This window comes from Ananas comosus, linkage group 18 (assembly GCF_001540865.1).
Source record: "Ananas comosus cultivar F153 linkage group 18, ASM154086v1, whole genome shotgun sequence".
Taxonomy (NCBI): Eukaryota; Viridiplantae; Streptophyta; class Magnoliopsida; order Poales; family Bromeliaceae; genus Ananas; species Ananas comosus.
In genome coordinates, this window is record NC_033638.1 from 4,640,458 (window position 1) to 4,654,303 (window position 13,846).

General features: G+C 34.5%; 1 protein-coding gene across 4 annotated transcripts in view; it reads right to left on the reverse strand.

The window, feature by feature from the left end:
• LOC109723720 (alpha-N-acetylglucosaminidase) overlaps positions 1-13,526 on the reverse strand; it is a 70,155-nt gene extending 56,629 nt beyond the window's left edge. For 2 of the 4 annotated variants that reach the window (XM_020252186.1, XM_020252185.1), the window contains exons 1-10: positions 13,218-13,525; positions 12,134-12,207; positions 11,430-11,641; positions 9,490-9,611; positions 6,877-6,962; positions 5,075-5,169; positions 4,704-4,785; positions 3,918-4,024; positions 3,563-3,593; positions 1,111-1,228 (exon numbers count right to left, since the gene is read on the reverse strand). In XM_020252186.1, coding sequence (XP_020107775.1) covers positions 1,111-1,228; positions 3,563-3,593; positions 3,918-4,024; positions 4,704-4,785; positions 5,075-5,169; positions 6,877-6,962; positions 9,490-9,611; positions 11,430-11,641; positions 12,134-12,207; positions 13,218-13,421 — 1,131 coding nt within the window. In that variant the 5' untranslated portion in view covers positions 13,422-13,525. Of the gene's footprint in view, positions 1-1,110; positions 1,229-3,562; positions 3,594-3,917; positions 4,025-4,703; positions 4,786-5,074; positions 5,170-6,876; positions 6,963-9,489; positions 9,612-11,429; positions 11,642-12,133; positions 12,208-13,217 lie in introns of all 4 variants that reach the window. The other 2 variants (XM_020252187.1, XM_020252188.1) reach the window with 2 other exon arrangements.

Consider the following 13,846-nt stretch of genomic DNA (forward strand, 5'->3'; position numbering starts at 1 on the left):
TCCGGGACGTGACATTCATAGTACAATCTTATCTTCGCAATGACCGACCGCTTCGAGGTGGGAATTTTCATTCGAGGAGCCGATGTACTGCTAGGTTTAATTAATTTCTTTTTTGCTATGTTCAGCAGCAAGACCACTCCCTTGTAACCTTGGTTAGGATGGCTTCTCAGGTGGCCATGCAACGCCTTCACTAATCTGAAGGTCTGCCTGCACACCGCGCACGTGGGGACCTTCTCATGATTTGCTTTTACATAACTCTTGTAGTCTTCAACTAGGGCCTCATTGTTGAGATTCTCTTAGTTTCACGAGAAGCCATGAATATTATCAACACCAAGATGATGTTGAGAACTAACTTTGTATGGGCACGTATCATCATTTCGACATTAAAATCTCTTTTGAAGCTCGGATCATGCGATTTTTCAACCTTCTGCTCTTTAGTAATCGTGAAGTTGAGCAGAATTTTGTTCCTCTTAAACACCGCTACTGCGTTACTATCAGAAGATTTGGATGGGGCAAGCTCATATTGGTGATGATAAGGGTTTCATCTCTGAGACAGTATATAGAAGGTCCACTAAACTCCAGGGTATATATTTCTCCTTTCTGTCCGATACCATGTTAAATTATATGAAACAACAGTTATTCTCCAAAAGCTTAAGCTACTAGAGACTATTTTTATTCTTTTATATTTAACAAAATTTAATAAAGGACTTCTCTACCAAACTCAAGTTTTAGCCTTTGTATTTCATTACAATGGATTTTAATAATTCAGCATAGTAGTTAAACATTTATTCATTATCATAATAACTAATTGCACATATTAGCAGAAGTCTACTTGTTGTGACATAAGTAGTCCTCATCGTGAAAGTATTTTTGTCCTAGGATATAATGTATATATTCTAGACTATTTAATATATCCAAATTCTATTATTGAGTAGTTTGTCAATGGAAATACTATAATCAACTAAAGTTAGCATATATGTTATTTACCATCAAATATGCTCATGTCAACATTTGAAAGCAATGTTACTAGATGAACACAAGTTCTCAGCATATGCAATAAGATATGACAAATAAATTGAGAGGAGGGGCATAAAATTGATGGTACAAAACCTGCATTAGCCAAACGGCATCCCTATTGCCTTTCGACATGGCCTCGTAGACAGCAGCTCCAAGTGATGAAATATATGTAGGATCATTTGTAGGTGGGGAATTTTCGTTAAATGTATCACTGTTAGAAACATTGAAAATTTGAGTTTCATAACCAGAGTAGAAATTCACAGAACTAAAATAATTAATTATGACGATAAGTCGCTAATAACAACAAGCTTGTTCATCAAAATTGTCAAATAAAACAATAATCTAGTAAAACATTAATCTAATAAAAGGCTCAAATGAATTTAGAAAAGAAACAAAATCCAGAGGAAGTACCTAAAGAATAAAGACGAGGTGAGAAACATTATGTGATACTATGATCTGTAAGATTAATGTCTGTGATCATGTACAAGAACATCCAAAAGGCTCTCAAACAAGTCGCTATACTCATAAGCTGGGAGAATGAGGCACTAATTCAATTAAAGTATAACAAAATTAAATTCTGTAGTACTAGGAAAAAATTGTTGACACCAGTAACAACAATGTGTAATTACTGTTTCCAGTGTGTCATTACTGTTTCCAGCCTTACCGAACTGCACTAGTGACAATTATTTTAAGTTAACTGTGAAAAAGTACGGTATCACCTAAAAAATGGCCAACCATCTAAAGCACCTGATGCCAATCACACTGGTCAAGGTGGTATGGCACTATTAGCTTCAGATGAGAAAAAAGGAAATCAGGAAAATTCTCCCAGAAAATCAACGACAACTAAATAAGCTTCAGTAATAATAAAGTTACTAAAACAAATAGAAACAAAAGATCAATTTATCAAATGGTGAAATTGATCATTTCTAAAAAAACATGTGAGGCACTAGGCATGGAATGATCCCCAAATAATCAAAGCAAAAGACTGACCAATTGACAGAAGGCCAATGAATGGCCTCAACTCTGACAATCTTAGCACGCAAATGGCACTGCTTGATCAATAATAACATTTTAATGCTATAACTTTTTATTGCCTTTTTAAAGTCTTCATCTGCAGATCCCTCTTCTTTTAATTTGTAACAACATGAAGAAAAAGCAATAGAGTTACTAAAAAGTAACACCTATTTGGTCTTTCTCAAGGAAGACCAGTAACGGGAAGTTAGGAAAACTAGAAGCACCTCTTCCCCTTAAGAAGGGAAATATTCTTTAGGAGTAAGTTAGATTCAAACAGGAGGCGGAGTAACAGTCCCATTCATAAGAGATGATTCATCCAATCCTCATGACCAATTTAGCTTTCCAATTCAACCATGTGGGTCAGTTGAGATCCTTGTGCCTTACTTTACTTGTACAGGTTCAAACATCATGACCCCGGCTGGCAATGAATTCATGATAAGAGTAATGCAAAAGGAGATCTCTTTTGTTTGCATCTAGAATAAGAAAAACAGCTCTCACACTGATTTTTCATGCTGGAACAAGCTAGACCCAAAAATCTAAGGTCATGAAAGTTCCAAGCTTGGCTTGTGCTTTTCATTTGTTGATTGGATTCGCCTGTCCCTGTTTGCAGCATATACAACATATGCTGCATGAGAGAGCCCTTCCTTTCATTTTATTAATATCAGAGAGTTCCCAAGCTTACAACAGCATTTTAACCCCACACTGAATGCTCAAAGAAAAACAAGCAGATCTGTCTTGATAAGGGCGGAGCATGCAGGTTGTTTCTGCACTCTAACATGCCAATGAAGTGGTCCAGCAGTATAAATTTAGAATTGCTTCTACAATATTCTTGAAGATAATTTTCACATCTGTGCATTATAAAGTATAAATAAAGTCAAAAAACCGGGAAGTTTCAGCATATGGTCATCTGATCAAAAGCTGGCCATCTAGGGATAAGCTAAAGAGAGTATATTTGTGGTAGGTTCGAATCGAGTTAGCCTAATTCTTCCTGATGAAACTCCTTAGCTTGGGATAAGCTGAGCTCAAAGCACTTCTTGCTACCAAAGGAATCCCTACTGCTACCAAGGATATTTGAAGGGGTTAGCATTCCCTGTACCCACTTCTTATTGCAACTAGCAAGACAGTCAACTCAATTGTCAAATCCCATGCAATTCAAGTTCATGACCAAGTATCGTGATGACGTATCTACACGAACAGTCATAATATTGAAAAGGTGGAGAAGTAATATGGTTTCTGCAGCTGCCACTTTAGGATTAACAACAGAGCAAAATGTTTAGAAGCAACGAGGCAATGTCCGAAGCATTTATTTTGCTTATTTCATCTTTGTTTTAGAAAATGATCTATCCCTATAGACCATCTTTTGAGTAAGTATTAAGAAAGTAAATCAAATAATAAGAATCAAAAAATATTATGGCATCTCCATATCTCTCGATTAAGGCCCACGAAAATCAGAAGAATTGAGCTTTTAAGATAGAGACATTACGTTTTGTTTGGATTGAATTGTTTGAAAAGCAGAGGAAGGCGTAGTTACCAGTTGTAAATGTCGGTTACATCACCATATTCTGCATGTTTTTGGAAAAGAGACATGGTCAGAATAAGAATAAAAACTGTAAATCAACATATAAAATGTATTTACTATAAACTGATGGCGTACTGCTGAAAAACAAGAATACCAAACTTCACCAGCATCTATACGATAGACTCCTTATAGTTCATACAGTGTAGATAATGAATTAATGATATGGACTCTTGAGAAAAATTTATGATTTGAATCATTCAAAAAGGGTTTTATTAATACAGAGGAACAAATGTTAAACATCAAATCACAAGTATTAATCACAAGTTTCAGCTCTTATTGACATGAACATAACTACGAAACTTAGCACCTTTAATTTGCTGCTTGATAAATGCCTTTCCCACTTCAACAAACAAAGGATCTGATGGACCAAGAAGATACGTACAGCACCATCTCGGATCCCCATCCACAGTATTCCTGCAATATGCATATGAAAACAATAGTCACAAACAACCAAGATTTACAAGCAAATCTACTTCTCATTATGATGCTTTTGCATTTAAAATGGACAAACCAACACATAGATAAGCACATATAGTAGTCATAATACTCACAATACCTAAAGGTCCAAAACCTACTTGTTATCTGCTTGCTTGCGTAATAATATTCTATTCCTTTTCCATTTCATAATACAGTCACAGGGCATGCCAGTGTGCCACCAGTGCAACACCACACGTCAGCACGCTTCGGCACAGACCCTCTTTTATATGTTGGCATTGGGCGGCACAAGTGGCGCAGGCGGCACAAGTGGCGCAGGCGGCACAAGCTTATGAGCATGGTTAAGGGATACAACATTACAACTATCTATTCTCATAAATTACGTGCTGTTTTCCAAGTGAGATGTATAAATGAGACCACTAAGCCCAACAAGAACATATAACATTTTTAAATATAAAGTCAACTTGAATGCTCCAAGATTAAATTAATTAGAAAAATCAATGTGTTGGGAACCATAACTCACAAAAGAAGAAGAAATAGCAGCAACGTTAATGAACAGAAGCACTGCCTTAACAGATAATAGTACCACTGCGGGGATGAGTAAAATACTATGATGTATCAAGTAATTATTAACAGAAGAGACAAGATAGTGAAATACCAATCACCAAGTCTGGTTATATTTGCGGTGGAAAATAGTTTTCTAAACACAGCTGGAACATTTCCCGAGAATGATGGCAGAACTGAAAAATAAAACAACAACGTAACAGCTATAGCAGCTCTGGTATATAATGCTTTACAAAAGAGAACCAGTAATAAATAGTAGATGGTCTTGGAAACCCCTCATCGAAAACTAGGCATTCATACATCTTAGTAGTAAACAAAATGTGAAACATCTTACTTGCTTTAGATAATAATAGCAGGCTATGATAAAGAACATCTCAATCATTAATTGCAATAATTATATGAAGAGCAAAAGCACAAATGAAAATGAATTATAGTACCCACAAAAGTTAAATCCTACCTACTTACCAGGAGTCATTCCCAGCTCAACCATATGAGACAGTATACGTTTCTGTAACTTCAATTGCTGATCCAGCCAATTTTGTGAAAGTGGTCCGCCCCACCTATGACATAAAGAATTCAACAAAAGATGTTATTATCTGCTTAACGAATCCACAACAAAAGTCATGGTTATAGAGAAATTCTTTGTCAGAAAAATCTTCTTCAGTAAACTAATAAAATCTGTATTTTGCGAGTTGCTTGGCTTAAGGATATGCTTAATCTAAACAACTCTCACATAAGCATGAATTTCTTTTCTTCCATCTTAAGATGAGGGATGAAGTACGAAAATTATTCGCTAGTATTTTATATTAATATATTTTTAAAATCATGTTATAAATGCCAAAATGAAGTGTTACCATTACATTGTTATTCAACCATCACAAAAGTGAGTTTTACAGACCTCTAATATTCTTGTTGTTGTCTTCCATGTAAACCAATAGACTTATATGCCGTAATGCCAGACAGTGATCATTAATATTCTACTAGCTACAGCCTTCTTCTGAGCTCAGGACACTTTAAAAGGCTTAGGAAATGGATCTCTATGAAAATTATGGAGGATAGAAACATGAACTTAAGAATTCCTTCTCAGACACAAAGGAAGCAATTACTTTATAAATATAAGCTAATGGTGACTGCTGAAATTATGTTTTCTGTTATACCCAACCCCACCCAAAAAAAAAAGCAAATGGACAGGGCACATAAGAGACTAAGAGCTAGTTTGGTGATGTGGTGGCTAAAAGCATCATTGTTATAATATAAAAAGTTCAAAAAATTCAAATGCGCTTCTGAATTTTGTGGGTATTCTATGGTATAAAAATAATGTTTTAACCCTCCACACTACCAAAGTAGGCCTAAAGAGGTTGGAACAAGGCTGTCAATGCCATCCAAACCAACTTTAATATGGTAGTTTAGCTAGTTATGGGCATTATCATATTAAATTGCTTCTTCACCTTTAACCAAGTCTACCAAAATATTTGGAAAGTACAACATTTGGCTATTTTTCAACAAATTTCAATGAATTGAATTTGTAATGTCATTTTAAGCCTATTAAGCAAATAATAAGTCTATAGAAGCCTTTCCTATATTTTCTTAGCAAGCTATATTTTAAGTTATTGTATATTTTATCAGTGGACAAGATAGATATAGAGAAAACAACATCCATAATTGATTGGAGCTGAGCTAACCATAGCCCAAAGTCGTATCTCTTTGGTTAATAAGATCCAAAAGGTTTATCGATCACAGAGGGTACAGATCCATAATAGACATATAGAGATTATTGTACGTCAAGTAACATCAAAAGTGTTGGTTTCAGAAGATGGAATGTCTAATGTTTTTTCTCCTGGAGAATTAATCGGATGCATTACTTAATAGTCCGGAAAGAAATAGGGTGGAGACATGAATATTGTGGTATCAGGTCCACTTTCGCTCTATACATGTAAAAGACTTAGCATTCGTTTTCACCGAATCTTTTCTAACAATTGCAATTGGTGGTTTGCAAGTTGAGGCAGGTGATTATTAGCCCATTAAAGAATCTCAAGTATTGAACACAGGTTTTGTACAAGTTACGGCACTATTACATGCAGCCTCCTTTCTCTAGATTGAACAACTTCTAAGATTACACATAACGACCACACGAATGAGGAAAGGATATTCGTAAATATTATGCAACCTGTTGGTGCAAAACTAAGTATAAGATGTTCACAAAGATACCAGACAATAAAGTACTAAGATATTCATATCAAACAACACAAGTGCTATTATTAACCTACCCATGTAGGTTCCCCATTCGAGACCAAGCAAGAAAGGCTGGTCCACCAAAAAAGCCATATAAATCTTCACTGCTAACATTAAAACCCTGAGATAGCATAAGAGATAGAGATTATGATAAGTAAAAAAGGTGAACAGTTTCATAACCGAGTTAAATGAGTATGGAGAAATAGTTTGCGATGGAGAGAAAAATTGATGGTGAATATCATTTGTACAGATTAGAAAGGTTTCGATACTTCCTTCGCATTTACTACTATTTATAAAAGCTCTTCAGATAATTAAGGGCTCTCCATGGATTTAAGAGAAAGAATTGAGATTAGTAAAAGCATTATGCATGTTTTGGACTATGCCGGCGAGCTATAGTTCTTATCCTCCTAGAAGTGTAAGACCAAGATTAGTAAAAGCAACTAAATAAAACCAATGGAAAGAGTAATAAGAAGGGATGAAAGAGAGATTCAAATAAAAAAGGATTAAAGGTTATTAAAGGAAAGTACGATTTTCAGTAGTAAATAAATAGACTGGAATTTTCATGGACTTGAAAGGGAAAAAGATAGTGCTCACGTGAGAGATTTGCACAACTGGTAAAGAGAAAATTATGCTTATCGCTTATCAGGCCTCATTATCGAGCCTTCACTCAAACACTAATCACATAATGAATTGGGATTCATAGAAACCTGCATGTTGAGTTGTGCTGTCAGTTTGCTCACTGTCTTTAGGTTCTTCAAGAAGCTATAACAGCTTTTTCACACAAAAAACATCTCTAAAATTGTTGAGTATAAACGATTAAAATATTTCTTAGACAACATGAGGATAATTTTGTATCATCCATGATACCAAAGCTCTTGAAGACAAAACTAATTATCGAAAACCAAAGACCATTAGTTTTCAGCCTGAAAGAAAACCAGCCAACCTTCCAAACAAACTGCTCGACCACCTATTAGCAAATCACAGAATTGTTTCCTATAAACATGATTGGTCAGCCATCAAACTTAACAATCAATATCGACGTCCTCTGCCATACAGAGAGAAATTTGTCACACAAAGGTCTTCTCTACTACTGGATCACCTATTCTGATCCTTGTCGAAATTTTCTCCTCAGCTCCCTTCGACCACGGCATCAAAACTTAACCCTCTCCACTGAATTTTTACTTCAGCCAAGGTATAGCATGTCATAACACAAAACACACGAGCCATCCCACCTGTCAAGCATTTTATTTTGAACCAACTCTTTTTTCTAGTTTATTGTCCCACGAATAACACAAGACTCTCAAGGAACAAAGTAAACCAAGTCAAGATGAAATGACCACCTAATTGGAAAGTCCCACGCCTTAAAATATTTTAGCAAAAAGAGCTTCTCATACTTTTATTAAACAGTCTTTGAGATTATCTATAACAAACAATTTTTCAATCCAATCATGTTATGCATATTACCACGCCAAAAGTGGAGTGAATGTTTGAACCTCCTGCAGTAACTATTGACAGCTTGTTTTTCAGAACATCCAAAATTACAGCAATACAAGATGTTAATAAAACATTTGAACTCGTCATTAAATAAAGATCATTAGAACCAGAAAAAGAGAAAAAGAAAATCTTTAAATGTAGAAGCACTGTAAAACTCCATTAAAAGATCATGTCAGAATGTCTCAAGCACAATAACAACCCCCAGTAACAACTTACACAATATTCTCTTAAATAGCATTATTCATTTTCTCCATACGGCAATCAGACATTAAAGATGAATCCATTAAATAGTTCACAAGGACCTGATAATTCATCTTATCCAAATGCTTTTACTATTTCAGCTAGGATGACTTTATAGCATAATAATGAATTTAGTTGTTTATTAAATAGATGAGAGAGCAAAGACATCTGAAGTACATTTTACTCATGAAAAAGCATAAGAACCATAAAAACTTACCTAACACAATTATTTATAAAGATATTCTCATGCCAAGTCAAAAATTAGTCGGGAAAATGAAAAAAGAAAAAAAAAAAAAAAAAAAAAAAAAAAAAAAAAAAAAAAAAAAAAAAAAAAAAAAAAAAAAAAAAAAAAAAAAAAAAAAAAAAAAAAAAAAAAAAAAAAAAAAAAAAAAAAAAAAAAAAAAAAAAAAAAAAAAAAAAAAAAAAAAAAAAAAAAAAAAAAAAAAAAAAAAAAAAAAAAAAAAAAAAAAAAAAAAAAAAAAAAAAAAAAAAAAAAAAAAAAAAAAAAAAAAAAAAAAAAAAAAAAAAAAAAAAAAAAAAAAAAAAAAAAAAAAAAAAAAAAAAAAAAAAAAAAAAAAAAAAAAAAAAAAAAAAAAAAAAAAAAAAAAAAAAAAAAAAAAAAAAAAAAAAAAAAAAAAAAAAAAAAAAAAAAAAAAAAAAAAAAAAAAAAAAAAAAAAAAAAAAAAAAAAAAAAAAAAAAAAAAAAAAAAAAAAAAAAAAAAAAAAAAAAAAAAAAAAAAAAAACTTCAATGAAGTTAATCTTATATGACTGGTAAGAATAAATATCTACATGGAAGTCCCTTAATGAAGCCAAACTATAGAAGTTTTGGGAATAAAAACATAAGAACAGAAATATTCTTGACTCTTACTCAAAAGGTTCAATAATTTGAGAAGATAGAGGCACCTTGCTTCACCTGAAAAACCTTTTGCCAGATGGCCTCTTGTCCTGTAAATGCCAAAGGTAGGTTAACTCCTTGGAGAGCCATCCAGTCAATCTCCTTCTCCCATCTTTTCCAATCCCACCAAACAAAGGAATCTATAGAATGGTAAAAACAAAAAATTTACAAGAAGAACAAAATGTTGACTCTAATATCTATGATATGACTACCAAATAAAAGATATTGAAGACATAACAGTAAATTCCATCAAACCATAAGAGTAATGATTTGAAGAGAAAATATACAAAGCAACAGTCAGCAAGATAAAGTTGTTGGCAAGGACTAGCTAATCAAGATTTACGGGATATATACGCTTGCTAATTCTCAACTAAATTTAGAAAAGATAAATATTATTCAATTCATGCCATCCTTTTAGTTCTTAGAAAGCTATAGTGAATGTTGCTTGCCGGTGCACAAAAATAGACACTTGGGTGCCATCCTTTCAAAATTGATACTAAATTTTACTAGAAAGGAAACCAACACAAGAAAAGTGATATAGAGTGAAGTCGGTGGTATGGGTTTTATGCATTATCATGTTTCATACTTTCATTTTATGTCAAGTTAGTCTTTGTCGTTGTCAAAACTGAGCTGAAGATCAAAGGAAAAAAGACAAGAAAACCTCATGACACTCTCTGCAGTACACAAGGTATGCTTTACATGGTGGTACTAGTCTTATATATTTAGAGAGTTTAGGTGAGCTAGAGTTGAAGTTTAGACGTTAAAGGATCTAGACCTTATAGTGAGTCCAAACTGTGTTGTAATTGAAACTCCAGAATTAATTATCTCTCCTGGAGAATCTGAGCAGAAAAGTCACAGAAACCCAACTCTGAGATAGAGTCCAAACTAGCTTGCAGATTTTGTTCAAGATCCAAAGTAATAGAAAGTAAAAGAACCAAAACTTGAACACAATTTGAAACCCAATAAGATTTTGGGTCTGTAATCACTTGTTCGATCAGGACTGAATAACCAACTCTTACTCAAACACAAGCCTATAAGTAACTATGCTTAGAGTTCTCTCATGTATCCAAAAGTTTTTTTAAGACATCCACATTGCTTAAAGCCTTCCATCGTACTGAAAACATCTCTAGAGAAAAAAATCTAAGCACATTACACAATTACAATCCATAGAAACCATGCACATACAAACCCTTGCTTACATTAAATACATATAATCCTCCTCCCAATTACAGAATAGGGTAAATTGCATCAACTCCAACCCCAAACTTCTAGACAATTTCACTTTGATCTAGTAACTTTTAACTTGGACATTCAACACCTAGAATTTGGAAGTGTTTCACTTTAGTCCTAGTCCTTGTTACTATCCAGAGTCAACATTTCGACTTTCTTCATTTTCTAAAATTTCTGGATTTCCTTGAGCTAATTTGTGAGTTTTCATTTTTATTTTCCATAACCTAATTAATTGTCAGAGTATTTCGTCATAATTGGACTTTATTGCTCCTATCTCTGAACTTAAAATATTCAGGTTTAGATTTTTGTAAGACGGCTATAGGTTGTACTCCTACCCTTTAATAACAGTGAGACTTTTATTCTGTCTTCGCCGAATAGCCGGTGAATGTAGACGATAAAGCTCAACAACATAAATTAGTTATTCTTTTGATTCTTTCACTTTTTCAGTTCTATTTAGCTTCATCAGGCCTTCACCAGCACACCTTCAGAAGTTTGCCTCATGGGTGAGTCATCAAAGACAAGCACTCCATAACTCTTTAAATCACTCCTGAGAAATAATTTTATTCCTTCTTTTGGATTAATATATAGTCAACTTCCCTTGTGAACGCAGATTTCTTCAATAACTGGAAGGACAAAACTATAGATGACCTACATTTTTTCTAAAAATAGACCCAACATAGGGATATGACACAGCAATAAAGCGACTTGAAGAAATATCAAGTACTTACAACTGGAAGTAACAACATTTTGATAGTAATTCCAAGGAACAGGGCGTTCAACTTTCACACTCTGGGCATCAACCCGTGGGAGAGACCCAGGTGAGGGGACAGAAGCTATCTGAACTCCACCAGTCTTGTCCCACGAAATATGAGCACCAGTCCAGTATTTTAAGTACCAATGAAGACCAGATGAAAGTTCAACTGCCGTAGTACCCTCGATCCTAGATTGGAACAACAAGATTGCAAATTAATCAAGCATCTAGCCAAACGGAAGCAAAGAAATCACATAAGATTATCCGGTGATGAAACTAAACTAAAGTACCAATCAATTGGTCAGTTAAAAGGAAGTTAAAACTAAAATACATTAGTATTTTTCGCAACAAACACACATTAATATGTGTAGCATGCTATTCTATTGGATGGTAATAAGGAAAGCTATTCATGTAAACGAGGCTCCGGCTAATAATTATTTGAACTTGGAATGATTTTTGGATTGTTTGTTAAAGTTAAGCAAGACAAGATAATATCATATACAGAGGTAAGATTTATAAACAAACCAAACTCGAGCATACCCGCTTGCAATCATCTCTAAAACCATGCAGAAGAGGATTTACAAAATAGAATTGAGCAGTAACTAGATTCTCTTCAAGCAAATTAGTAGTGCAGGTATTCGGCTAATAAGAAACTGCATCAAAGAAGCAAAGAAAACATACAGTATCTCAGCTGCATCCCTGCTTGAATTGTCGATGTTACTTATCCGGAAGCAAATTGATTCCCCGCAGATGCCCTGCAAAGGAACCAATTAAATATGCAATGCACAATACGATGACCTAATGCCAAGAATTAAGAACTAAGAATGATTCTCAAAATTCAGAGCTTCAATGCGTTTGGAAATGCATTTTTGAAACTAAGACCTAGTTTGGCAATGTTCTTTTTGAGAAATACTTTTTTATACATAGGCTTATAAAATATTATAATTATAAAAATAGTTCTTTGAAAAATTTATTCACAAAATAAGGCCTAAGCGGTGAACGAATCACAGCTTTCTAAATGCAGCAACCGCTTAATTTAAATTATTAAAATTGCTTGTGGCGGTCATAAAAAGGGTAAATTATTTACGCTTGTAAAAACAGTATACACCTTTCGGAGTTTAGACTTAGAAAAAATATAATTTACGTAAATGCGGTGAATCATCGCATTTTAAAAGTGGCAATCCATTCACTGCTTTGGCCTAATTTTGCAATAAAAATTTTGGATTCCTATAGTTCCGATTAACAATTCATTCACTGCTTTGGCCCAAAAACTCCCGTTTCTGAAATGTCGCTGCCTTCAGACTTCAGAGCTTCAAAAAAGTCTGCAAGCGCTTTGATGTTAAAAAATGGCAATGGGAACCTCCATCAGAGGAACAAAATTTTAAAGCATTTCTTTTATTATTTTTAAAGATCTATGCATGAAAACGGTCACGTCTGAAGATCGCATTCAAGAACAGACCCAAGGCCTGTTTGGCACTGTCGTAGACGGTGCTAATGCAAGATGGAGTGTCGTCTAAGTAGTGCTTATATAAGAAGTACTATCACAAAATCCTTTCGTAGAATATTTCTCGAGAAGAAACCGAAGCACCAAATCGGAGCCTCTGTGTTTAAGCGCCAAAATCTCATTTCTGACTCGTGCTCTGCAACTGAAGCATCAGACTTTCAGTTTTTCCAAATGTTTTACTGGAAGTGACTGTTGCAAAAGAACAGGAGTAGGGGGCGAAAAAGGCACATGGAGAGGAAAAGAAAAGAAAAGAGAACACACTTTGGAATCAATTTCGAAGCGGAAGCTAGAGAGGTGAGCGGGGAGCAGTCTCTCGAGAACTCCCTTAGCAGCCTCCTCTTGTACGGAAGCAGGAGCTCGGCGGCTCGCTATCTTTCCGAAAAGCTCCTCCATGCTGGACTTCCACGGCGATGAGACGGGAAGCAGCAGGAGGAGGACGAGGAGCGGAAGGCGGAAAACCCTCATCGTCGAAAATTTGGGTCCGACTCTGCCCTTCCCTTCCTGCTTGCTGCTAGCTCAACTTCCTCCGTTGGAGCGTTGATCTTCGTTCGGGAGTCAAGGCGGAATTTTTTTTATCAACAGGCTTATAAAATATTAAAATTAAGAAAAACAAAAATGGTGGGTTTTTTTTTTTTTTTCAATTTGCATAAAAATTTATAAATTTTGAGCTTGCAAAACTGGGCAGCCCTTTTCGATTTTGTAGATTCAGTCCGAATTTTCAGCAAACTAATCAAAATACCCTTATTGCTTGTTCTCTCTCCTCTTTTTCTCTCTTTTTTTTTCTCTCGTTCACTTTCTTTTCTCTCGCAACAGAGGCAGAGGTGGAGGCGGAAACGGCACGCCTCGCCTCTCACCCTCATGCTCTCGCCCTCGCCCTCACCCTCGCCCCT